The sequence below is a fragment of the Caretta caretta genome, chromosome 8 (genome assembly GCF_965140235.1).
Source record: "Caretta caretta isolate rCarCar2 chromosome 8, rCarCar1.hap1, whole genome shotgun sequence".
Lineage (NCBI taxonomy): Eukaryota > Metazoa > Chordata > Testudines > Cheloniidae > Caretta > Caretta caretta.
Genome location: NC_134213.1, coordinates 7,461,885 through 7,489,004, shown reverse-complemented (window position 1 = coordinate 7,489,004; position 27,120 = coordinate 7,461,885). Strand labels below are relative to the sequence as shown.

At 49.8% G+C, this 27,120-nt stretch overlaps 1 protein-coding gene and 1 long non-coding RNA gene across 4 annotated transcripts in view; one reads left to right on the top strand and one right to left on the bottom strand.

Moving 5' to 3' along the window:
* LOC125640900 (uncharacterized) overlaps nt 1-19,006 on the top strand; it is a 28,223-nt gene extending 9,217 nt beyond the window's left edge. The window contains exon 3 of the long non-coding RNA XR_007357931.2: nt 18,788-19,006. This is a non-coding gene — a long non-coding RNA (uncharacterized LOC125640900). The remainder of the gene's footprint in view (nt 1-18,787) is intronic.
* LOC125640899 (zinc-binding protein A33) lies at nt 5,578-22,568 on the bottom strand. Of its 3 annotated transcripts, none has more exons than XM_048860011.1 (7): nt 22,452-22,568; nt 20,448-20,722; nt 19,000-19,095; nt 12,400-12,633; nt 10,703-10,722; nt 8,618-8,733; nt 5,578-8,475 (listed from the first exon to the last, which is right to left on the bottom strand). In XM_048860011.1, exons 2-7 carry the CDS (start codon nt 20,718-20,720, stop codon nt 7,931-7,933), a joined length of 1,284 nt encoding a protein of 427 aa, XP_048715968.1. In that variant the 5' UTR covers nt 20,721-20,722; nt 22,452-22,568; the 3' UTR covers nt 5,578-7,930. The 3 variants fall into 3 exon arrangements, with proteins under 3 accessions (XP_048715968.1, XP_048715969.1, XP_048715970.1); XM_048860012.2 differs by lacking the exon at nt 22,452-22,568 and adding an exon at nt 21,250-21,376; XM_048860013.1 differs by lacking the exon at nt 19,000-19,095.
* Between the last annotated feature and the right edge of the window lie 4,552 nt (nt 22,569-27,120).

Below are 27,120 nucleotides of genomic sequence, written 5' to 3'. Positions count from 1 at the left end.
ATTTTTGGCGCAGAGTTGCTTCCTGGCATTGGTGCTGGGGTTAAGATTTCTGAAGGTGGTTTGCCCAATGCCATTTATAAATAAACCAGTTATGCTAAATGAATCCCCCAACTCCTCTGTGCTGATTTCTCCTCCACTGGAAATTGCTCCTGCTCAGCAGAGGGTGGCAATACTAGAAGCTTGTGTGAGATCCCTGATGAGAAGCAGGTAAATATGTTCTTACTGCCCATAGCGCCTCTCATTCTCTCTCATCGTCCACTTGATGATGTTCTTCAACATACCTGTATTGGACCATTTTTTGTGCCTTGCTCATTGTCTTATCATTTGCTTGTTCTTGTTGTGGCTGTGTTATCCCTATTCTGCACTGTTATAGTTGATTAGTAAAATGCATTTCTCATAAAGCCCTGCAGCAAGGGGTTCGAGTTTGCAATGCTGATTGTAGGCAGTGCTGTATCAGATGGATTTTAATGGTGCATGTGAGGCTATAGTGAGATGCAGAAGAGCATTTTACGTGCTTATAAGAATGTGCTTAATTTACCTGCCACACTCTGCAGACCACAACAAACCCACAATTCAGAGTGCTCTGCCTGCAGCAGGAGTCTGCCTGTTACACTCACATTGCCTGGCTGCCGGCAGGATAATATGCCCTGGATTACACTATCACCCAGAAAAGGAGGCCATACCCCTGAATTATGGCATCACCTGGGACAGGCACATCACTACATGGACAGTTACAAATGCTTGGGTCATATCTCTGCCAATGTCTCATTTCCTGACAGTGACCCTGCAGGGTCTTCAATGTGCATCCTCCCCTTCTGACCCCCAGTGCAGGCTGTTGCCATTTCAGGTCCCTTCCTCACAGAAGAGGGTATAGATCAAGGGCATGGTAGCACTCAGAGGGAGACCTTCCTGGGCAATCAGGCTCTCTGCAAAGCTGGTGATCACCTTTCAGACCCCGCTCTTGTCATCCCAGTTCCCCTGGCCTCTGCCTTATGGACAGTGTGAAACCTTTGCCTGGCTTTTCCCCTGTCAACAGGAAAAACACCCACCCCTTTTAAAAACACAGTCCATATTGTAGCATTGTGCAGCTGCTGTCAAGTATGGTTATAACGAAGAGCAGCTAATTCAGGAGGGTAGGGGGTGCATGTGTAAACGGGGAACTGTACTGAGGTTCCTCCCCCAAGTTCAATCTGACAAGGCACGACCCAATGCTGCAGCCTCATTTCAAGAGCAGCATCTTAAAGAGGCAGATGGGCAGTGGAGCAAGGCTCAGAGAGGGAAAGCTGCAGGGGGAGCACAGTCCCTATAAAGTGCTGTCTAAAACCAACACACATTTAGAATTAAGGGATTATGTTCTTGGTGACTCCATTTTTGCTAGTTCTCATGGTTTGGGACAGCACCAGAATCCCCTAAGCGGTGTTACAGCCTGTTATTGCCAGCTGCCCGGATAGCAAACGCAGAACAAGGCCCAGTGCTGCATTCAGCCCAGCAGTGACATTATGGGTGGGCGTCACACGGAGACATGGAAATCTCCCACTGGGAACTCTGATGATTCTAACAGAGAAAGTCAGTTACTTAAGCGGAGCAAGAACGAGCAATGGCGTGCACTCAAGCAGTCAGCGCTGTGCATGGGGTCATTGGAATGCTAGCTATAAGGCTGCAGTAAGGACACAGAGCACATGACATGCTCTGCTAACGGCAACAGCCACCCCACGACACCCAAACGAACTCAGCCACAGCAACATTCGCTTTGTACCGTTATCTCCCCCAGCACTAACCAGTTAGACCGAGGCTCTGTGCCTAGCTCTGCCCGTGACTGGCTGTACACTAGCCCTTTAACCTGCATGTCTCAGATCCCTGATCTGAAAAGTGGGGACTGTAATATTGAGCTAGGTCCTTGCGTGTTGTGAGGTGCTCCGAGAAGCAGAGTTTTGGATTGCAGTTACCAAATAACAGGTCTGATGAGAGGTTCCCAGTGAAAACTCTCGCAGATGGGTACCAAACAGACAGAGCGATGCTCCCGCTGTCTCGCTGTAGGGACAGAGCTATGCCACTTTTCTGACTGGAGTCCCCATTGGGGGGGGTATTTAATCCCAGTCCAGCATGGGTGGGTCAGCCAGTCTCAGCTATGATTAAAGTGTCCTCACCTTTCCTCCTATCCTGCCAGAGTCCACATGGACAAAACATCCCCAGGAACTAGATTTATCCCTCACAGCAGGAGTTGTCAAACAAACAAGGCTTTGCTGCTCTGTTTTTATTTCATCTGTGGCCAGCAGGCTATGAGGGGGCTAGTTCTGTTCCAGGACTATCAGGGAGAGGGCAGAGCATGCTGCTTGGGATCAGTGCAGTACACGCAGCCAGAGCCTAGAAGGTAGATGGGGAGGGAGTGCAGCCCGTAACGCAGCACCGCAGTTAACAAGGGAGACCTTGATTCTTGGAAGGGGAAAAACACGGCAGCAGTGCATTAAATGCACTCCCCTGCAGCTGTGGGCCCATTCCTAGAGCACAATTGGTAACTGCCTCTAGGTCCCATCCATCTGAGCCAATGTTAGAACTGCCCTTCTAGCTGACCAGTCCTTAAAAAAACAGTCACACTAGGGCCATGTATCCCATGTGACATCTGCCCCCTCCCACTGCTGAGCCTTTAGTGCCAGGCTGCCAGGTCTCAAAAAGGCCCATTGTTTTTGAAGTCCATCCCCATGGTAAATCCACAATACTTGGTGTCATGGCGGAAGTGGCCCCTGACAGGAAAAGAACCTTTCCCCATCCTTCAACAGATAAGAGAAACAGAAGAGGCAGGTGGTAAGGGAAGGACTCTCTTTGTACCAGGAACTAGATACACCACTGCAGTCACACCATATCAGCCTGGCTTCCTGAACAACCCATTAGCCTTGGCAGCCCCAGCTACCCGCAGCCCTTAATCATGAGCGCACTACACTGAAAAACAGCTGTCAATGGGCATTTGGGCTTTATAGTAAGCCAGAAAGCCAAGCTTCTTAGGATCACGAATCTGTGCTCTTCATCCAGTACTTGGGGCTATATAATCTTATATTGGCTCTGGCCTCTGCATTGCGCTCAGAGTAGGATTATGGTGAGATAATCATGACAATCCCATCCACCCTCCATCTCCACAACATCAACAATTCTCCTCCCTCCTTGACCCTCAGGCCTGCTCACTCTTGCCAATTCAGACATCACTCTTGCCAGCCTGGCCTGGATCTGCCAGCTTGGCTGCGAGACTCACATCAGAGAGTCTCCTGGCTCCTTTGAAATGCTGTTGACAGATGAGAGGTAGTGAGCCAGCCGGGGCTGCAGCCAGTTTCCCAAACCTAAGAGCAGCAGCAGCAAGAATATATGCAGCTCCCCCTCCAGCAGCCAAAACCATCTTCTGGTTAGCGTCACTCCAAACCTGCTCCCAAGGGAGGCACGAGTCAGTACAGTACAAGTGAGTACAGGAAGTGCAACAACTTGACAAAGCAGTGGGTAGGAGCCTCTCAACAGGTGCTATAGTGAGGGCAGAATGGTATTCGCTTACTTACCCAATTAAAGGGAAGTCGTTGTTTTAAGAAATGCAGTGTTGGTGAGAGGGTGGATGCTGCAAAAGCTTCCCCGCAGAGCTCTGCTTGGAATGGTCGGTGTTAGGCCCAGTCTGGCCCCCTCAGTTTTGTGGTGGGCAGCGTTAGAGGGGTCTCAACTCACCACTGGATGCCTCCTCGAGGCTACGTCTGGGGAACAGCTCTGCCCAGTTGGACGCCTCCTTCAATCATTCACGCTGACACCCCTTCCCAAGCTTCAGCAGTTGCAGTGCTCCCTCTTTGCAGCTCGGGGCTCCAGCCAGGTCAGTACAGTGTCCCTTTCTGGGGTAAAGTCTCAACAGACTGCCTGTCCAGGTATTGTTCCTGGCCATCCTTTACCTCAAAGCTATACCACTTCTCCAGTGGGCAGTAGGGGAATCTGGGCCTACCCACTACTCCAGGTTCCACCTCAGGGACTCTCAAATCAGCAGTCAAAGATAGCACTATCCCAGACCTTGCTGCCTTTTCCCGAGCCTTTTCCTAATCCACCCCATCAGGCTTCTAGGTAAACCCCCCTCCTTCAGGGCCAGGATCCCAGGCTGCTTCTGTCCCTGCGGGTTTCCTCCTTTGCCTTGCTAAGCTCAGAGAGTGACTACAGTCTTCTGCACTGCAGTCCTTTTCTGTCCTATCTTCCTGGCCTCATACCAGCCCCACCTGCTCCTGCTCAGGTGGGTTCCATCCTCAATTAAGGACTGCTTATCAAGCCTCATTATCCCTCAGGGGTGGCCTGTCAGACTAGCATGGGGGTGAACACCCCATCACAGGCAGAAATGCAAACCCAGTTTGTTCTCATGTCTGACTGGAGATGGGATTTGAAACTAGGCTCTAGAGGGAGACTACCAGGGTTCCCCCAGAACTGCATGAAATTCAAGTACTCTAAAGCCCGTAGAACTAGGAACTAAAAGATCTTGGCAGCCATAGAGCAGTGTGTAGAAAGGATGATCTCAATCAAGCAGGGGCTGCTTGGCATATGGGGTGAAAGACAAGGATGCCTGATGAACTCTATGGTAAGGCCAGTGCTGATCCTGTCTCTCTCCCTGTACCATTGTTTATTATGTAACACCATAGTGTGTTCAGCGATAGAGCTGGGACAGAAGATGGACACAAAGTAAAGCTGTATTGTCTAAGGCTTGGTCTACACTTAAGTTAGGTTGACAAAGTTATGTCAAAAAAGAGATATGAAAAAATCATACCCCACACCAATGTCGGTATGCTGCCCTAAACTCACTGTAGATGCAGCTGTGTTGTTGGAAGAATGCTTCTGTGAACACAGCTACTGCCCTTCAGGGAGGTGGTGTTCCTACACAGATGGGAAAACCCCTTTTGTCTGTGTAGGCTGCCTTTGCACTATGGGACTAGGCTAGCACAGCCATAACATACATGTACCCTAAAAGGGAGCAGGGCGGAAGGAGGCAGGCCATGAAGAATCCAGATTTCAATGGTTTTAGATTAAGTTCCACCAGTATAGTTCTGATGGAAAATACCTCACTCCCCTCCACCCACTGACTGGAGCCTAGTCACTGTTGCATCTTCTTTTGGCAAGTTGCTTGGAAACGAGAGGAAAGTGCCCACCAAGGCTACGAAGAGTGACAGCAGCTGACAAGGGTTTCAGATCTCCACGACTGGGGCATGGGTAAGGGTAGGTCGTGGGACAGGAATTTTCTTAAAATAAAGGCAGCATAAGAGTCCCTGCCAGCGAAAATGAAACCACATTGCCCAGCATCCTCTCACTGCATTGTCATCTTGTGGGTAGGGAGTGTTGGGATGGGTTCTTCCCTAACCCAAAGGACACACTGGTGACAGGGGCCTCAGATTCCCCCTCCAAGCCTTTTCTTCAAGACCATCCTCCCTTCTTTCCCAGCACCCATGATCCACATCCAGCCCAGATGACAGGGGAACAAGCTAGCGACAGAACTACAAAGAGACAGGGCAGGTTGTCTGCTGCAGCCAGGTGAGGCGCTATTGCTGGAGTGGAGACAGGAAGACTAAGGCAGCATGCAGCTGTCTTTTTAAAAAGCTTTAATAGCAGCACAGCAGCGAAGAGTACAGTATATAAATCACCTGCAGCTATAACAGCCTGTCAGCATGGAGCTGTTCATTACATTCACTTAGTGGAGAGTGCCCTCTGCTGGCCCCCCCGGTTCCCATGCAGGGAGCAGCAGCAGGAACCCCTCCCTCGTATCCTCGGAAGAAACAAACTTCAAGTGAAGGAAATTCCACAGCTGGGATTAAGAAATTCTTCAAGCATCAACACTAGATGAAAGGCCAGTTTACCAACTGCTCAAGCACTGATGTGAGAGGGGAGCACAGGCTGGGGATCAGAAGTGCTGGCTGCAGAATGAAGACATTCCTGCCGAGGATTGCGTAGCGGAAGATTTTAAGATTACATGAATTTTAAGATCACAGCACTGAAGAGCTGACCACATGGCACAGCACAAGCCAGCACCATGGAAGTTCTCATGCAGCTCTGCCAATGCATGCCAGCCTTCACCTCCAGCACCCCCGCTACCTCCTCCATCTGTGCCAATGTATCCCAAGTCTGATCTTCAGTACTCCTGCTCCTCAAGCCCTAGCTCTCCCTCTTCCCCCATCTCTCTGCCAATGCACCTGATTTCCAGCACCTACACTGCAGCAGTAGGGCAACTCCGTTTCCCTAAACCCCTAAACAAACCTCTCCGCCAGCAGCCATAGAGCTCAATCCTGCAAGGCGCTGAGTGCCTCCTGGGAGCTGCCGTGGTCTCACCTCTTACTGACTTCAGTGAAAGCTGAGGGTGCTGGGTGCTGCACACATGGAACAAAAAGACTGCTCCAAAGAGCTTATAATCTAAACAGATCAGAACCCTGCCTCCCCCAATAGGCTCTGGAGCAGCACTGGAGAAGACCTGACTTTTGCCAGGAAGCGTGAGAGGGGGAGGCAACGACTCAGAGCGGCAATGTTGGCAAGAGGTGCTTCCACATCAGCTCAACTCCTCTCTCTCCACTAGGGCTGCAGGGAAAGACAACGGCTATCGCGTCAAATAATCCAAGAGCCAAACACAAGCCGCCCAGACTGACGACATGGGAAGGAAAGTTCGATGTGTAATAATAGCAGACACCCCTTGGCCCCTGAATTGCCCTCTTCCTCCCAACAGTTTCGCATTCGGAAGGTTCCAGGCTCTCAACCCTGCTCTCTAGAGAGCCCCCGAGACTCTGCCCTGTCACACTTCCAGCACTGGGCGGCACAGTCCTCTGCTCACAGGCAGAAAAGGGAGGACTGAGCCCCCCACTTTGTCTCCAGTGGCAGAAGTGCATGGCTGTTAAAGGCCACACCATTTGTGCAGAGAAAGTAGAGGGGAGCAGAGGTCAGTGAGGCTACAGCTGTCCTTCCTCTCCATTGGCTCCTCAGGGCTTGTAACACCCCAACAAGCTGGCACCGAAATGCTTGCTACTAGGATAAGCAGTGTCCACGTCACAGATCAAATTCATAGAGTAAGAGCAGCAAAATCTCAGTAAGTCATTGAAGATCCATCCCCTGCCCCCATGCTTGTTCCACTCACAGCCAGCGCTGTCCATTGTGTCACGAAGATACAATCCCCACCATGCAACAGGTGCCTCCCCACTGACCAGGAGCTCCCTAGAACTTACCACCTGACTCCTACCTGCTTGTTCTAGTCCCAGAAAGGCAGGAGCCCTTTGAAGACAGCTGTTTGAGTAGTCCCTAATGAGCCTCCTGGCCTTTTCCTGAGTGATTACAACCAATACAGAATCCAAATCATCGCTTCCATTGTGCAATTCTTGATTATTCACGTAGGTTGCTCAGTTTCCTTTGAATCTTCTCACAGAATCTACCAAAGTGGCGGCGGAGAGGAGGCTGTCTATTGATCAGTGTCACTGGCTGCGACACAGCAGCAAGATGCACCATCTTTTTGATGGGAGGAAGGCTGGGGAAACCTCAGCGCACAACAGACTGTGGCTTAAGCTGAGCTGAGAGTCCACGACCCCTTCACCCCTGTGCCAAGGCAGGGAACAAAAGACAAAATACTGGGACCTAAGATTCAGTCACTTCCTCTCTCCCTCCAGCATAAGCCACAAATGGAGTCTCTCCCTGACTCTGCCCTAGAGCCTTGGGATTTATAGGTTAGACTGACTGAAGTCCACACACCTTTGCTGCATTCACTCCAACCGTAAATGACCAGGCACTAGGGCAGGGCGGAGCCAACTGAGCTGTTCTAGAAGGCGATTTCTATTCCAGGGAGAGTCCAAGCAGTAGCAACTACAGCCAAACCAGAAAATAACACCAGCTCCCAGGGCCACATGTTGTCTCTCTGGTATGTGCATGGCTTCCTGGGAGACTGCCTGCACCCCCTGCATCACCCTTACAGGGTCAGGTGGCAGATTCTCATGGGCTCCACATTCAGCTTGCCGTCGCTGAAGCAAGTGCTGAAGAAGGGGCAGAACCTGCGTGCAGCAGCCTGGTGGAAAGTGAAGAGGTGGGTCATGTCTTCAGCGTCGTAGAACGCCACCTTCCCCTCTTTGCAGTCCAGAAGGACCCCCACCTTCCGGAGACAGCTCCTCGGGGCAAGGCGCACCCATGGGGTGGCAGTGGCCCAATACTCCGTCCCGTTCCTCAGACGAAGTGCCCAATAGCCACTCTCAGGGCACAGCTTGACCTTGGCTGCCCGGTCCACGGACTCTGCTGCCACCCCCAGGTCCCACTTGGTCTTGCTGCCTACCCAGACCTCCCAGTAGTGGCTCCCGCTGTCAAAGGACTCAGAGCCCAGCACGTTCACACACTGCTGGAAACGCTTGGGGCTGGTGCAGACAGGTTGGCGCCTGTCGCTCTCCGTCACTGCAGTCAGGTCTTTGGAGAAGATGAGGTTAGGGTGGGCTGATTCGGGGTCAAATGTCAGCGGGGCTGGAGCTATAACAGAGTTAGAATTTGTCAGGGCTTTGCTCAATGTTTTTCAGTCCAGGCGACTTCCCCTCCCTAGGCACTCCTCCTCTGCCCACCTCCCTATCTGGACATTTCCACCCCCGAGGACCCTGCATTGCGTCACACTCACCAGGGTGGATTGACTGTAGCATTTGTCTCCAGAAGATGTATTGCAGGGGGCCGCTGTACCGCTCTCTGTGGTGCTCTATGTCCAGGGCAGGTTGTGCCTCCACGTGCACTGGGGGCCTGGGCAAGCAAGAAGGGGCAGGAGTAAGGCAGGGTCCAGACAAGGAGCCAGCTGTTTTTACAAAGCCATTAGTAAAAGAGGACTTTGACTGGGGGTGTTTTAGGAACGAGGCCTTTGTGGGAGGCCAGGGACCAGAGCCAGTGGACTTAGCGGGGCAGGGTACACGCCAAAAGGTCGGGGGGTGGTTACATCCTGCCAAGGAGATCAAACAGGAAGTCACTCCAAGGGCAGAGTGATTAGTAGATACAGAGTAAAACCTCCGAGCTGAGACAGTCTGCTGTCCTATCTCCCTGCTCCCCTACTGGCTGAAATGCCCTGGAGAAGGAAGGTGCAAGCCCCCCAGAAGCCTTGGGCCAAATTCAGCAGAGATGGGCATGGTGTTGTGGCTGGTAAAGCAGAGCAACATGCACTGGTTCACCATTCAGCAGGTATGCAAAATGAGCACGACCTACACACCACCGACCATGCTCTCAGCCCCACTCAGGCTGATTCTGGCTGCTTTGCACTGCCAAAGCAGCCTCCTGCTGCAGCAGCTCCTTCCCCTCCCCCCAACACACAGTGCAGCGCGTGGGGAAAGGGGCACAAATGCCCTTTTGGGGCCAGTGGCAGCTGGCATAATTTCAGACCTACCCTAAGGTTGCTCTCAGTTGTGCCTTGGAGGTGAGCCTAGAGACCCCCAGGATCTGAGAGCAGCCAAGGTGGCTCAAGTTCAATTTTGCACCTGCCCCCTCTCCTCTGAGCTATGCCAAGCACTGAAAGGCTGGTCCCAAGGGGGCAGAGAGAACAGTAAAAGCAACTAAACAGGATGTCACGAATTCACAGGGCCAGCTATGTCCCAGCCTGTACCCAAGTCCCTTGGGAGTGATCCCTTTAGAGTGCCACAGGGACAGCTCCGTGGCCTCCATGACTCTGACACTGGGTCTTCAGGCACCAGCGATCCCTCTCTACGGCTTCCTGCACCAAGTCCCGTCAAGCCAGACTCCTGTGGGAGGCCTGTCCTTTACCCCTTCAGGGCGCAATGCTCTTAGTGAGTATTTGCGGTGACACCTGGCAGCCTTTTCAAAACAAGGTAACAATTTATTTGACTCCTGACCTCCAGAATCTAAAAGTACTTGGATCAGCACAGGGAAGCAAAGGTTAAGCCAGTATTCAGACTGGCCAGTGCCAGGGCTCCCATAAGCCATGTGCTCTCTGTCTCTGCTCCTTGGTCTCTGTCCCGGGTGAGAGCCACTGTGTTTCCGGTATCTCAGCTTTTCACACAGCCACCTGACACCTTTCCCCTTGTTCTCCAGCTTGGGGGCCTTTGCTCTGCTTCTTTGCAGAAAGTGGGAGGGAATCATCCTTCCTCTTGGCTTTTGGTCACTGGGTGTGAATGTCTCGGCCACTAGAGTTTCCATTGTCTGTTCTGGATTCTCCATTTACACATGTAGCCTCTATTCAGTTTGTTAATGACTCTGATCTCCAGCCAAGTGGCTACTGGAGTCCAACACCTCATCCCTTTCCTTTGCAGTCAGTGTATAGCAGCATAAAACACAGAGACAACAGGGGTGTGCATAAAAATACAAATATTACCAACATTTCCATATTCATCACACACGGCCCTCCGGTTTAGCTTGTACACCCTGTTATTTGATGTAACAGTTCTCCACTTTTCCCGGATGTGTAATTCATGCTCATTGTACGCAGCCAAACTGGTACCTGCGACTCCATTTTCCCACTTCCACTATAGCCCACGCTTCCATTGATTCTAGTCCCAGGAGCCCAGCACTTCTACATGAGAGCATCTGATGCTCATTGGGGGATGGATCCTTCTCCCCTGGTCTGGCTCCATGACAATGGTCTGCGAGACAATTAGCCATGCTTTAAAAACTAAAAAGATAACACCTCTCTTCCCACTGTCCCCAGCCAAGGAAGGGAGATAAAAGCCTCATGAAAAGGGAAACAGCTTGTTTAATTCCAGACACATACCTGATAGCCACGCTCTCCACCTGCGATGAAAGGCAGAGAAAATTAACAATCACCGTACTTAATTCGTACAGCTGCACAAACAAATTAACTACCCTTTTCCCTGCCACCACATTCAAACACAGAGAAGATAAACACACCAGTCCAACTGGACCCCAACAGGGGATGGACATTGTGTATATAAACCAAGGTTGTTTTAGAGGGCATAGGGATGAGGACGACGACTCTGAACACATCTAAGATGCCTCAGTCCAAGGGACTGAGAATTAGATCCAGAAGAGTGGGAGGGAGACACAAAATTGCAGCTGTGTGTCTAATAAAGAGTCAGTCTCCAGAGAGGTTTCACTCGCTCATTAACAGTCTCTCTCTCTCCCCTTCTCCTGTGTACTTTCATTTGCCTCTTACAGTTTGGGACTGATTTCCTTCTGCTCAGAGGATTTTTTCTATAATTGAGATGGGAAGAAAGGTTACATGATTACAGAGATGGGCTCTAATGGATACAGCTGGCTCTGGGAATTTGAGGCAGGTAAAGGCATGTGCTTTATTATTAAATAAATTAAGTGTACCTTTACCTACCTGAAGTCACCAGAGCCTGCCTTCATTATCTGGGGCTCCTCACCCCTCTCCCAGTACAGGAGTCAACCTCTTCTCACCCTCTCCTGCACCTTGCTAGTCTGTTCTCAACCTGAGCTTCTGCAAAGACAACAGTGCCACGGATTTCCCCTTTCCCCTTCCATCTACTAACTTGGAGATCTTGCCATTCACAATGGGGAGAGGTGGGGGGCATGTCAGCCCATACAGACAGGGAATGTAAGTGTGCTTTTGACCCCACAATCAGAGAGGGGCGAGTTGCCTGGGTGCTCCAGCTTTGCTTTCATGGCCCCGTTAATGCTTTCTCTGCAGCCCATCAGTGCTAGGGAAGGGAGTGCCACTGAGGCACACTTTCCCAGCAGCGGCTTGCTCACTCACTCACCTTGGGTGCCAGCTATTCACAGTTGCCAAGAGCAATGATGGACGATGATTTCTTAGAACATGAGCCTTGCCAGATCCAGCTCAGCAATGCTGCTCAGTGCTGCTCCTTTCGCCCAGCCCCAGAGTCCCCTACATGTCTCCCCAGTACAGACCACATCTTAATAGAGAACTTGTCTCATGAACCACCTCCTCCCCTCCCATTCACAATCACAAAACATCCTTGTGGCAACCTCTGCAACTGCTTACACAGAAAAGTAATTTGGAAGAATTCAAATGTATTTTAATGTTTCTATGATGTCATTTAGCAGATGGAAAGAGAGGGAGGAGGTCACCTCTTGACCAGACAGCTTTGTAGGGACCACAGAAGGAGCTCTAGACCGTGCTTCTCAAGCTATCTGATGTGGGGGACTGGCAATATTTTCCCCCAATGTGCGCGCAGACCGACAGCTGATGGCACCGGTCCGGGGACCACCACTTTGAGTAGCACTGCTCTAGACCACCCAGGATCTGTGGATCTCAATTTTGGACTGTAGATCTTGCTGCTTGCCTTGAAAGCTTCCCTTTCAGATGCGTAAGGCAGTCCTACGGCACAATACAATTTCTTCTGCTGCTTTCCAACTTCCCAATTCAGATTTTGAGCTCTCCCCACCATGTATCAACATCCTGCTAACATCCTTTGTCCTCCTCCCCAAGCCTCAATGCGTTAAGAGCTGGCTGAGTAATCTCACCTCCAGCAGTAATGAGTCTCCCGTCTTGTTCAGGATTTCCTGTATGTGCTCAATGTTCTTTCCCAGCTCTGAGATCCCCTCCTCCAGTTGCATGATGTCCCCACGCAGCCTCAACAATAACTGCTCCTCCTCTTTGGCCAGCTCCATCAACACAACTCTCTCCTTTTCCTCCAGGATTTGATGAAGTCGCTCAAATTCTGCCCGAATCTTAGAGTTCAGCTCCCCAGAGGCTTTCTGAGTAGAGGTAAATGCCATAAAAGACACAGTGAAAAGGGCTGCAGGTCCATTTCCTATAGGGTTTCAGAAATCTCCAAAACTACGGGGCAGAGGAAGTGAGATAAAAATAAAAATCAAGGGCTTTAGATCCACAGGGGAGCAATGACTGGGGTACTTTTAAGCAGATACACAACTAGTTTATATATATGCATGCACATACACAGTGAATAGTCTGGAAGGCTAATGTCAATTCCTTTTTGAATTATTTTTTTCCTCTAAGTCTGCCACTCCGGATTTAATTAAAACCACTTCTGAGCATCATACTGGTGTGATCCCACTGACATACAGCTTCTGCTCACACAGCTGAGGCTTGCTACCTGTACGTACAATGTTTAGAACATGGTTCTATTGTAACAGTAACACACCAGCTACTGATTGAAATGGTCGCATGAGTCCAAGTTCTCTTTGTGGCCATTATACACTTCTGGGCAATTTGGGGGTGGGCTTTGATGATCAGTGTCAAGGTTCCTCCCCTACTCTGAACTCTAGGGTACAGATGTGGGGACCTGCATGAAAAACCTCCTAAGCTTATCTTTACCAGCTTAGGTCAAAACTTCCCCAAGGTACAAAATATTCCACCCGTCATCCTTGGATTGGCCGCTACCACCACCAAACTAATACTGGTTACTGGGGAAGAGCTGTTTGGACGCGTCCTTCCCCCCAAAATACTTCCCAAAACCTTGCACCCCACTTCCTGGACAAGGTTTGGTAAAAAGCCTCACCAATTTGCCTAGGTGACTACAGACCCAGACCCTTGGATCTTAAGAACAATGAACAATCCTCCCAACACTTGCACCCCTCCTTTCCTGGGAAATGTTGGATAAAAAGCCTCACCAATTTGCATAGGTGACCACAGACCCAAACCCTTGGATCTAAGAACAATGAAAAAGCATTCAGTTTCTTACAAGAAGACTTTTAATAAAAATAGAAGTAAATAGAAATGAAGAAATCCCCCCTGTAAAATCAGGATGGTAGATATCCTACAGGGTAATTAGCTTCAAAAACATAGAGAACCCCTCTAGGCAAAACCTTAAGTTACAAAAAAGATACACAGACAGAAATAGTTGTTCTATTCAGCACAATTCTTTTCTCAGCCATTTAAAGAAATCATAATCTAACACATACCTAGCTAGATTACTTACTAAAAGTTCTAAGACTCCATTCCTGGTCTATCCCCGGTAAAGACCAGCATACAGACAGACACACAGACCCTTTGTTTCTCTCCCTCCTCCCAACTTTTGAAAGTATCTTGTCTCCTCATTGGTCATTTTGGTCAGGTGCCAGCGAGGTTACCTTTAGCTTCTTAACCCTTTACAGGTGAGAGGAGCTTTCCCCTGGCCAGAAAGGATTTCAAAGGGGTTTACCCTTCCCTTTATATTTATGACAATCAGTGAAAGTGCAACAGCATCCAAAGGCATTAGCAAAGGGACTAATTTCACCTGCTTAGACAGAGTGGATCAGGGATGCGCCTGCTTTTTAGATGGATTGTTTGGTCCAGCAACTGCTACTTTTAGTCATTCCCAATAACAAGACTAAAACCACAATGAAGAGAGATAAATCCTGTTTCAGTTAGTCTGTACCACACTATTTTATTTACATCTCTGTATTCATAATGTTAATGCCTAGAGGCGCCCCGGTCACAGAACTGTATACCACCATCACACAGTAGCAAACACAGTCCCTGCCCTAAAGTACTCACTGTGATGTTATATCCCATATTCTTCACAGGAATACGGTTATGATATGAATATGGCCTAAGATATATTTTATGCAAGATGGGTCTTGTAAGGTATCACTGGAAAGGTTATGATTTACTGAATGTGATTATCCAATCTGTATGCATGCATCATTTCTGTATCTAAAGTTAGGAATATTGACTATGTAACAATCACAACTGGCTGTGTATTTGGGAGACACCCACCAGGCAACTGGCCATCACAGCCTTGATGGGCCATTATGAAGAACCAGTAAGACTGTGAAGATACTAATCCCGCTCCTTCCTGAGAGGGAGCTGGGACGCTATCAGGTCTGGTGGTCCTGTCACCGGATACAAAATACCACCTTGGACACTGCTGGTACTTTTCCTCTGTAGGGAGGATGGGGATCAAAAAAAGGTTTCCTGCCTTAGATAAATCCTTTTTAAGGCTGGGGAGGGGGTTAATCTAGACTCTCCTCCGTTGCCTACCCAAGAAGAAAGACTGCTGAAAGTACCTGGAGGGACAAAGGAACTAACCTGAAGGGAAAGGCAGGGGTGAGTCCACACTGAGACGGGGGTCCAGTCTGTAAGAAGAAATAACTGGGACTCTAAGCTACAGAAACTCTGCAATTTACCTAAAACAACATTTCGGGTGAGAAATTACTTCTTGAAACCAGTCTCTAAGATCTTAAGCTTAGTATGCGTGTTTTGTTTTATTTGTTCAGTAATCTGCTTGGTTCTGTTTGCTATCCCTTATAAATTACTTAAAATCTGTCTTTCGTAGTTAAACTTATTTCTTGTTTATAACATAACCCAGTTTGTGAAATTCATAATTTGAGGGGTGGGGGCAAGAAGCTGTGCATCTCTCTCTTCACACTGAGGGAGAGGGTGAATTTTTATGAGCTTGTGCTGTGCAGATCTGTCTACACAGCGCAAGACAATATATCTTAGGGTATGCACTCCAAGGGAGGTGGGCACCTGAGTTCTGGGACAAGTCCCTTAAGCTGAGTCTTAGGAATATTGTCCTGAGTCAGAACTGATCTCAGTGTGTGTGTCTTTCTGCAGCTAGTTGTAGCCCTGCCTCCATATGAGCTAGAGGAGGGTTAAGAGCCTGACTGAGTAAAACAGGATAAAGGGGCCCAGGCTGGCGGAACAGGCGGGCTCAGTGGTATCCCAGTACATCAGGTGGCACCTTAAAGTGGGGGGCAACCTATCACACTTACTATGCAAGCATATGATGAAATGTAGCAGGTGGATACAAACAGGTACTAGGTAACAATGAGACAATTATGGCCAGTGTGATAAGCTGTGGTCATGGCATACCAGCAACTAGGCCACTGCTGATCGTTTTGCAAGCTCTGTGGCACAGGTCTAATCCACAATGGCCAGCCAGTGACTTGCTCAGACCACCAGAGATGGTTATATTTACGTTTTGGGATGCAGAAGAGCTCGACCAAAACTGAAGACTCTCCTGTGAAATCAACACACGGGGCCACGAAGGATAAGGTGCATTAAAGTGAATGTGTCCAGTCAGAGTAGGCCTGAAGCCTAAATGGTAAGTGGGTTCCATAAGGATGGTATTCTGAGTGCCGCCCCCGCCCTGCCTTTACAGAACTTTTCACAAGGAGATTATTTTCTCCAAAGGAATTTATTACACTGTTAAAGCACCACCAATAAGCATTTGTTTTCTGTACCAACTGACTTGAGCTTGCAGGACGCACAGCTTTGCTGCAGGCTGACATTTAGGCTATGTCTACACTGCAAGTGTAACAGTGGCATAGCTGCAGCTGCATCATTGTAGCGCAGATATTTGATGGAAGGTTATTTTCTGCTGATCTAATGCACCCCTTGAGAGGCGGTAGCTAGGTCAACAGAAAAATTATTCCATTGACCGAGATGCTTCTACAGTAGGAGTTATGTTGACCTAACTAGGCTGCACAGGGTGCAAAATTTTTCACATCCCAGAGCAATGTTGCTAGGTCGACCTACATTTTAGGTGCAGAGCAGGCCTTATTCTACACTGAGTGGCTCTTTGGATTAAGACTCAAAATGAGCAGTGGGTGGCAGAGGGAGGGGCAAAACCCAGCTGCCTTTGCAGGAGTATTTAATTAGAGAAATCAGTGTAATATAGCCAGAGAGGGGATAGAAGGGAAGCCTTCCCCCAGCCCTCTCTGCTAGAGGCACCACTGGAACCCTGCTTTGGGACCACTTGGATGCCACTAAGGTTCTCAGAAGTAAAGTCACTGAACTAAGCTTTTCAAATTACCTCTTTGAACTCAATTACCTTGTCTGAATTGCTTTGACAACAATCTGGGAGTAATAAGAACATAAGACCAGCCATACTGGGTCAGACCAAAGGTCCATCTAGCCCAGTATCCTGTCTTCCAACAGTGGCCAGTGCCAGGTGCCCCAGAGGGAATGAACAGAACAGGGAATCATCAAGTGATCCATCACATCACCCATTCCCAGCTTCTGGCAAACAGAGAATAGGGACACCATACCTGCTCATCCTGGCTAATAGCCATTGATGGACCTATCCTCCTTTAACAGGGTTCAAAAAAGATCTGGATAAGTTCTAGTCTTGGCCTTCACAACATCCTCTGGCAAGGAGTTCCACAGGCTGACTGTGCATTGTGTGAAAAAATACATCCTTTTGTTTGTTTTAAACCTGCTGCCTATTAATCAACTTACAGGTCGTAAATTCTAGACCTAGGTTAACATTTTCAAGAGGGCCTAAGTCTCAAAAATAAACTTGGAAAATGTGAGTTGGTCTCATAAGTCACTTTGGAACCTTTGAAAATTTTATCCCTAGCCGGAGGTCCTGAGCTGCAGTGGGGCTCTAGGCTTCTGCATTTGAAACGGTAACTCAGACAGAGATGTGTGCGCCATCTCTGAGTAATTAATTCTACAGGTTAATTATGTGTCAGGTAAGACATTGCTTTTTGTCAGTTTTAAACATACTACCTTTGAGCTTCACCAAAAATGCACCTATTCTTGTTTTATGAGAAGGGGTAAATGGATGCACTCAATTTACCTTCTCTGTAGCATTTGGTATGCATCTCTCGCTATCCCTCATCTCATTTAAACAACTCTATGTTTTCAAAAAGAAAAGGAGTACTTGTGGGACCTTAGAGACTAAGTGAAGTGAGCTGTAGCTCATGAAAGCTTATGCTCAAATAAATTGGTTAGTCTAAGGTGCCACAATACAGACTAACATGGCTGCTACTCTGAAATCTACATTTTCAGTCTCTCCTGGCCCCTAACTGTTTTCCTTGCTGGTCTCTGAACTCCCCTGCCCCTCTAGTTCTGCTATATCTGTTTTCAGATGAGGTGACCAGAACTTAAGGAAATATTCCACATGAGAACACACTGTTGATTTATAACAGCATCACAATAGTCAGTATTATTCTCGCCCCCATTATTTGGTTTGTCTGCTGCAGCAGACTGAATGGTGGCTTTCACTGAGAGGTCCATAATGAACCTTGCAGCTTTTTCCTGAGTGATTACAGCTAATTCAGAACTCAAATTATTGCTTCCATTGTGCAATTATGGCTACCTTGCATTTGTCAACACTGAATATCATCTGCCATCATGTGGCTTGTTCACATAGGTTGTCTACGTTCCTTTGAAGCTCTTTCATCTCCTCTGATTTACATAATTTTATGTCAACCACAGGCTTTGCTACCTCACTGCTCACCCCCTTTTCCAAACCGCTAACCTATGAAACAGCACTGGTCCTAGCCTGGACTCTTCGGGCACCCGCACTGCTAATCTTTCACCATGGCACAGATTGATCATTTGTTCCTACTCCTTTGCAGTCTGACTTAGCCAGTTTCTATTCACAGCAGAACTTTGCCTCTCACTCCATTATGATTTGTATAAATTTTTTATATATATCAGCAATCTTGACTAAAGCCACAAGAGCTAGACACACAGACACTGCTGATTGTTACCCAATGAGCTATTTATACGCAACTATAAAGGTATGCCCCAAATTAAACTATCACATGGCTTAGGGAAATCTGACAGATCCTTTGGCTCAAAACGTAGCACTGGTGAGGAAAAGCTCTGACGTATTTTACTAAGGTTCAGGAGCCTTTAGCTGGCTTTGTACACTCGTCTGTAATTACCCTATGGCTATCTCTTTACTCGCTTCAATTACAGTTATTCATCTTCCCTCCTGCAAAAGCATCTCAGCAGATCAAGTGTTACCTTGACTGGGGAGCTGTTTTTTGCTGTCTCCGCAGTATTTTTACTTTGCTGGTTTTAATCTTTTGCCCATAGTCTAACAACGATACTTGGCATAAGACGACAGTGACGGTAGGTATCTGCTGTGAGCCTGCTTATTGGTCAGGCTGTTCAAGGCCCCAGATAACTCAGCTTTTGATAATAATCTATTTTTATTCTTTTCTCCAGGTAGAAGAGCTCTGATTATATCCTGCCTGACCCTTACTCACCCTGCAGGCAAGCTTGTAGTAGCAGCAGTGTGAAGCATAGGGCCAGTACATTATTACAGGGGGCTCTTGGGCGTGCAGTGCTTCTACCAGTAACCTCCCAGTCTTCCCTTATCCAAGTGAATGGCATTGCCATGGAGCCTACACAAGCGTAGCTGGGAGAACTGGCATTACCGTCAGACTGCAAATATCCTCCTCCGCCGTGTGCTTCATTCGCACAAAGTTCTCCATCTCTCTCTGGTGAGCTCGCAGCGCATTTTCAAGATGTTTCTAAGAAGGAAAAATTAAAGGAGACCATTTCACTACTCTGCTGTTTTACATAACAACATAAGAATGGCTAGACTGGGTCAGACCAAAGGTCCATCTCGCTCAGCATCCGGTCTTCCAACAGTGGCCAATGTCAGGTGCCTCAGAGGGAATGAGCACAACAGGTAATCATCAAGTGATCCGTCCCCTGTCGCCCATTCCCAGCTTCTGGCAAACACAGGCTAGGGACATCATCCCTGCCCATCCTGGCTAATAGCCATTGATGGACCTATCCTCCATGAACTTATCCAGATCTTTTTTGAACCCTGTTACAGTCTTGGCCTTCTTGCCAGAGGATGGTGTGGAGTTCCACAGGTTGACTGTGCATTATATGAAAAAATACTTCCTTTTGTTTTAAACCTGCTGCCTATTCATTTCATTTGGTGACCCCTAGTTCTTGTGTTACGAAAAGGAGTAAATAACACTTCCTTATTTACTTTCTCTACACCAGTCATGATTTTATAGCCCTCTATCATCTCCCCCCCTTGTCTCTTTTCCAAGATGAAAAGTCCCAGTCTTATTACTCTCTCCTGATATGGACACCATTCCATACTCCTAATCATTTGTATTGCCCTTTTCTGAACCTTTTCCAGTTCCAATATACCTTTTTTGAGATGGGGGGACCATATTTGCATGCAGTATTCAAGATGTGGGCATACCATGGATTTATAGTGGAGCAGCCTACATGTATGGCACTGACTCTAGAAGGGCAAGTAGCAGCTGTTTAAATCAAAGACTACAAAGACATAAGGCAAGAACAATCAATCAACCAACCAACCTGAGGTATATATTCACGAGCTAAATTGATTTTTTACACACATGTGAATCCAGTGGGTTGGGGAAACTCCAGACTCAGGATACATAAGAGCTGGAGATATAAGTTTGCATGGGGTTTAACATTTGTTTGTTTTGAACTCTCTGTGGCAAGGAGTCTCTTATCACTTGTTTGTACAGCACCTAGCATAATGGATCCCTAATCTTGGATGGGGTCCCTACATGTTACAAACAATAACAATGTGTGATCAATGTCACAAGGCAGCAACAAGTGAGCAATGCAAGAGAAGCAACAGCACAAAAGCTAAACTACAGACTGCAACTCGCCAGGCGCTAGAAAGAGGAATAGGGAACGAGTCAGTAAGAGAAACAGAGAGTGTCTTCATCATGCTCTGCCCAGGTGAAGGATGCGTATGTGGTTTCATGGTTGAATGAACCAGCCTCAGAGAAGTGGGTGGGTAAGAGACACGTCAGATATTGGCTCTATGCTGTGCTGAGGCATGACTGATGCCTTCTAAATAGGCATGCCAACAGCCACTCACCTGCATTTTTCTCTTGTGGTCCTCTGAGCTGCACTTCCGCACCTTCTCCACAACCCCCGACACCAGATAGTGGGGGCGAAAGGTGCGGCTGGAGAACTCCCTTCGACACTGGGGGCAGGAAGCCACACGGGGGCACCTGCCCCAGTAGCCTTGGATGCATGCCCTGCAGAAATGGTGCATGCAATCCAGCATGACAGGGTCACTGAAAAGCTCACAGCAGATGGCACAGGTCAGCTCTTCCCTCAGACTCTGCTCCTGACTCCGGCCAGCCATTCCTGTGTGCACACACACGGCACAGTCCTGGATCTCACATAGGGGTCAGAGTGACAAACATCCGGCCCCCCTTTTCCCCCCACCCACGTACTCTGGACATCTGACCCTCTCCAACACCTACCCTGACACTCTTTCCACACTACTTTGGCTACACATCAGTTGGTTAGAGGGTTTATTGCCAGACTCAGTGCTAGAGCACGAGTGCCCAGAAACCACGAATGGGCCCCATGATCTGCAAACTCTCTGTGCACTGTCCTCTCTATGGGTTTCTAAAGAGACATGTTTAAGTTTACTTTAAGTGGAGCAAAGTCCAGGCAAGGGGTCATTTCCTTTAAGCTGGGCTGAGTCTGTAACTTCCACTTCCCTTAACTTCAGCAACAATTCTCAGAGGCTTCTTTGGGAAATTAACCCTGTGGCCCCAACAAAAGCTGGGGGTAGGAGATGCAACCCTGAGTCCAGGGAGGCCTTCTTCCAGCTGTTGTAGGGTGCACTCCTTATCTCTCCAGCTAGGGGAAAGGAAAGTGCTCACCATCACCGTGAAAGCTGGGCAGGTTTCTACAGAAACCACAGCGATGGAAAACATCCACCTCCCCAACTTTGCACAGCGGCTCCTTCCATACCCTCCACCACCATGCATAAAGTCTTGCACACTCCTACCCTGCCACAGCTGGCCCCCCAACCCCTTAATTCTCCTCACCTGCCCCCCGACCCCTTGACTCCCCCCACCCCACCGCCAGCCCCCGACCCCTTCACTCCCCCCACCCCACCACCAGCACCCGCTCCCTTCCTTCCCCCCACCCCACCGCCGGTCCCCACCTCACCCCCGACCCCTTCACTCCCCCCACCCCACCACCGGCCCCCGCCCTGTCCCCCGACCCCTTCCTTCCCCCCCACCCCACCGCCGGCCCCCGACCCCTTCCTTCCCCCCCACCCCACCGCCGGCCCCCGACCCCTTCCTTCCCCCCCCACCCCACCGCCGGCCCCCACCTCACCCCCGACCCCTTCACTCCCCCCACCCCACCACCGGCCCCCGCCCTGTCCCCCAACCCCTTCCTTCCCCCGCCCCACCACCGGCCCCCGACCCCTTCCTTCCCCACCGCCGGCCCCCGACCCCTTCCTTCCCCCCCCACCCCACCGCCGGCCCCCGACCCCTTCCTTCCCCCCCCACCCCACCGCCGGCCCCCACCTCACCCCCGACCCCTTCACTCCCCCCACCCCACCACCGGCCCCCGCCCTGTCCCCCAACCCCTTCCTTCCCCCGCCCCACCACCGGCCCCCGACCCCTTCCTTCCCCACCGCCGGCCCCCGACCCCTTCCTTCCCCCCCCACCCCACCGCCGGCCCCCACCTCACCCCCGACCCCTTCACTCCCCCCACCCCACCGCCGGCCCCCACCTCACCCCCGACCCCTTCACTCCCCCCACCCCACCACCGGCCCCCGCCCTGTCCCCCAACCCCTTCCTTCCCCCGCCCCACCACCGGCCCCCGACCCCTTCCTTCCCCCCCACCCCACCGCCGGCCCCCGCCCCCACCTCCTTCCTTCCCCCCCCCACCGCCGGCCCCCACCTCACCCCCGACCCCTTCACTCCCTCCACCCCACCACCGGCCCCCGCCCCCTTCCTTCCCCCCACCCCACCGCCCCCAACCCCTTCCTTCCCCCGGCCCCCGACCCCACCCCCTTCCTTCACCCCACCGCCGGCCCCCGACCCCTTCCTTCCCCCCCCGCACTTACTGCTCGGGGCTCAGGCGGCGCCTCCCCACCGCTCCCGTCCTCCGAAGGTCACCAACAAAAGCCCGGCCGCTCCACACGCTCAGCGACCCGCCTTCCCCGGCGAGTGACACCGGCCTGCACCAATCAGAGCAGAGCTGTGCAGGCCACGCCGTCGCCTATTGGCCAGCAGCCTGCCCCCGCCAGAGGAGGGGGTGTGTGTGGTGTCCTGCGGCCCAACGTGAATCCCGCGCGGCCAGGATCCGCCCCCTGTAGCCCCCCTCTGCCCCCGGGACTCCCCTCCCCGGCCAAGACACCCCCCCCCCGGGCGCACAGCACCCCGCCCCCCCCAGCCTTGCACCTCAAGGGAGCTAGTTTCAGTTCCCGTCCAGCCGATGGCCCTAGGTCTGCCCCCCCCCCGGACTGGCCTGAAGTCTCCGGGAATTAAAGATTCCTGAGAAGCGCCTTCCAGGGCTGGCAGACTTTATTCCGCAAAGACCTGCCCTGGTTTAAGCTCTCTGTCCCAAAGCCCTGGCTGCCTGCATGCCCCCGGTGAAGTGGGCTTCCACCCTCCAAAGCTCCTGCTCCCAGAGGTCTGTTAGTCTATAGGGTGCCGCGGGCTCTTTGCCAGGTTCCTGGAGGACCTGTTAACCGGGTTCGCAAGGCCTACAGCGCCCGGATTAGAGGGCGGTGTCAATCAGGGGAGAAAATGGCCCTTCCTCTTGAAATATGCTCCCTGGGCCAGAGACCTCCTCCCCCGTTCACTTGCCAGCTCCCGACTCGCTCCGATCGCTGGCACCAAGCACCCAAAAACAACGAGCCCCAGAACCTGCGAAGCCAGGAGAGTAAAACGAAACACGCTGGGTTAGTTTTATTCGCCTTCTGGTTTTTAACCCTTTGAAGAGTCATCTTTTGAAGTTTGCTCCACAACCACAAGGGCTAGAAAGTTTGGTTAAAAAAAGAAGAAAAGAAAAAGAAAATTGACAGTTTCATGTAATCACCTGACATCAGGACCTGGGACTTTCAGAAAGACACCACATAATTCAAATATTCATGACCTAGCCATAGAGTAAATAATTCTGAACTATTTTAATTGAATACATTTCGGATAACGATTTTATCAGAGGAGTTATTTATTATTTGCATTCCCCTGGTGCCTCAGGACACTAATCATAGACCAGGACCCTATTGTGCGAGGAGCTGTAGAAACAGAACAAAAAGCTGGTTCCTGCCACAAGGGGTTTATAATCTTTATATGTCAAGAGACAACAGATATAGGGACAGACAGGGGAGTACAAGTAAACAATGAGACAATATTTGTCAGCATGGCAGGCAGTGCTTTCTGCACATTAGCAGCCTAAACATTGTCAAGTTTTTGCAGGCATCATGGCATACGCCATCTGCTCACAGACACTCACAAACGGAAGAGGTTAAAATCCCTTTCAGAAATTACTTGTTGCAAATGGAAAAGGAGTACTTGTGGCACCTTAGAGACTAACCAATTTATTTGAGCATAAGCTTCCGTGAGCTACAGCTCACTTCATCGGATGCATAAAGTGGAAAGTACAGTGATGAGATTTTATATATACACACAGACCATGAAAAAATGCATTGTAAGGAGAGTGATCACTTAAGATGAGCTATTACCAGCAGGAGAGTGGGGTGGGAGGAGAGAAAACCTTTTGAAGTGATAATCAAGGTGGGCCATTTCCAGCACATTTCCACATTGAGGCTGCATGCTGTGCCCTCCTTATTTTATAAAAATGATGCTAATAATCACAATTAAACAATACTAAATGTGAGTGTGTGGAATATAAGTTCCCACTGGACCCAATTTTGCAGCGTGGCACTTCACCTGCAGAGTAAGGTACGACCGAACATAAGTATGGATGGCAGAATCAGACCCTATGAGAGTTGTGCTTCAGTCAAAACCTGCATATGCTCGGTGATGCTGTGGGATAATGCCACTCTTACAAATAAGTACATGCTGTCAAATCAGGATGTACAGCCCTATTAATATGATCATTTTGAATTCTCCAACATCAGGAGGAAGAGGGAGATGTGAAGCTGTGGCCAAAACTGTATTGATTCTTTTCCTGCCCTTTCTACTGAACATTAAATTAGAAAATTTTATTTCAGCGGCAGCCTTTATCTTTGCCTTTCTTGCCTGCTGTAAAACAGTGAGATGCAATAATACATCAGGAAGTTGAAAGGAAAGGGGACAAGGCCACATGATTACTGTAATTGTCTCCGCTCTGTGACAGCATGTCTTTTTCTTAAGTTTTAGGATCCAAATTTTGCCCTGACTACCTTGAACTGCAACTGCAGTACTTGTGGCTACAACTGTTTGTGTGTAAAAACCCCAGCATTTGTGTGCGCAAATGCAGGATTCTTTACATGCAAAGAAGGATCCTGCACGCACAGATGGAGAGGGATGTTCCCCTAAATATTCTTGGTGCAGACAACGAAGATGGCTGGAAATTTGGCCCTTAACTGATTCAGTTCAAAGCAGTTCCAGCCCCTGGACAGGAAATAAAGGGCCATCCTACAGCAGAGAGGAGAGCTCTATTGCTGTGTACTAGATTAGCCAGAACACAAGTGGGAGTAAAGAAGGGGGCAAGATGGTGTCCGGACGAGAGCAGCTCTTTGTGGGTTGTGGGGAGGGATGATTTGGCCTCTGAATGTGGAGGAAAAGACTGAGTGGACCTTCGCTGTCCCCCGCCCCCATCCTGGGGGTCTCACCCCATGCTCTCCGGGTATCTGGGTAGAACTAGACACCATCAGCTTGCCCAAAGAATCTCTGCTACTGCAGAGACTGATGTTTCATGCCATCTCCTGGGTACTTTGTTTTCATGATGGTGCTGTGGAAAGACGCGGAGCCTCGCCCCACGCCACGCTGAGGCTGCTGGACTCCATGCTGTGCAGCATCAATGAATGAAAACCCCATCGCAGAATAGTGCTGTGCAATCAGACGAAGGGAGGACAGAGACCACCTCTGTGGAGGGGGAGATACAATAGATGCTGCTTTATTTAGAGTCAAACAGCAGGGTGTATTCCTTTGCCAGACCTGGGTGAACTTTATTCTTGTGAGTGTCTGGATCCTTCTTGTTCCTTCTATTGCCAGTGGGTCATGCCCCAACATAAGGCAGGCATGGAACAAATCTTTATTAGTTGCATTACAAAACTAGTGACCCCAGCAGCAACACAGCCATGCCAGGAACCATTGCTTAACCCTAGCAGGCATTCATGGGTTTCCCTGCTTGAAGAAGCCATGACTAAGTTTTATTAAAGCCTGGGTGGGTAGTTAAAATGTTATAGCGGGAGGTAGGAAAACTGAGTTCTATACCTGGCTTTGTCACTCACCCATCATATAACCTTGGCGCAGTCACTTCACCTGTCTGCATCTCAGTCCTCCCATCCTTAACAAAGGGTGATGGTATTTACCTACGTGACAAGGGTGTTGTGACCATTCATATTTGCACAAGTGCTTTGAGATCCTCACATGGAGGGAGCCATAGAAATGCAGGAGAGTGTATGTATGATGTCTGTAAACGCTGCTTTGCTGCATGTAGTTAGTCCAATGAATCAATACAGTGCCCAGGAACATGTCATCAGGTACATTCACTTCTTGCTTTTGGGTCAGTTGGGCTACTACAGTAACTGGAGGCTAGATGTATGACAGGGATTGGCAACCTTTGGCACGCGGCCCATCAGGGAAAGCAGCTGGAGGGCTGGAACGGTTTCTTTACCTGCAGCGTCTGCAGGTTCAGCTGATCGCAGCTCCCACTTGCCGTGGTTCGCCGCTCTAGGCCAATGGGGGCTGAGGGAAGAAGCGGCCAGCACATCCCTCAGCCCATGCCGCATCCCGCAGCCCCCATTGACCCGGAGCGACAAACTGCAGCCAGTGGGAGCTGCAATCGGCGGAACCTGCGGATGCTGCAGGTAAACAAACCATCTCGGCCCATCAGCGGCTTTCCCTGACAGGCCGCGTGCCAAAGTATGCCGATCCCTGATGTGTGATATCAAAGTCCTCCATCAGGTGGCAGTGTAACAATGTCAATCTCGGATATTATCAGCTGCTGTGGATGTAGAAAAGGGAGGCACCTGAGTCTGTTGGACAGGGGCAGTTTCCCAAGGTGTTGCACCTGCTACACTTTTTACTCTCCACTATGTGAACCAGCAGCAATCTGCAGAGACCAGAATAAGAAAGCGGCTGTATGCTGCCATGTAAAGACTAGGATTCCCCTGATGGTGCACAGTCTGTTTTTCCTTTTAATCACATAGTGTGGCTGTTCTGCCTTCATTGTTTTCCTCCAGGTTATAGACTCCTGATCCAGCAGAATGGGGAATCTGAAGAAGGGAGTTAGTGGAGCGATAGCTCTGGCTCTGTGCTATCATGGAGCTGTTATTTATCAGGCCCATGCATGGGTTTAAGATGCATGGAAATTCCACACCGTGTCCTCAGAGAACCCAGGGGTACCATCTAGACTTGACTGAGGGCAGTGATGGGTTCAGAGAAAAGTACCACGCAGAGCCCAGATTTGACTGAGAATAGCAGTGGGTCTGGAGAGCAGTACTAACTAGCCATGTCTGAGGGCCGTGTTGGGTCACAGAGCTGTCTTCTGTGAGTTCCTTCCAGATATGTCTGTAAAACAGATCTGAAAGCAATCTTTTTATAATGCCGTCATTACCA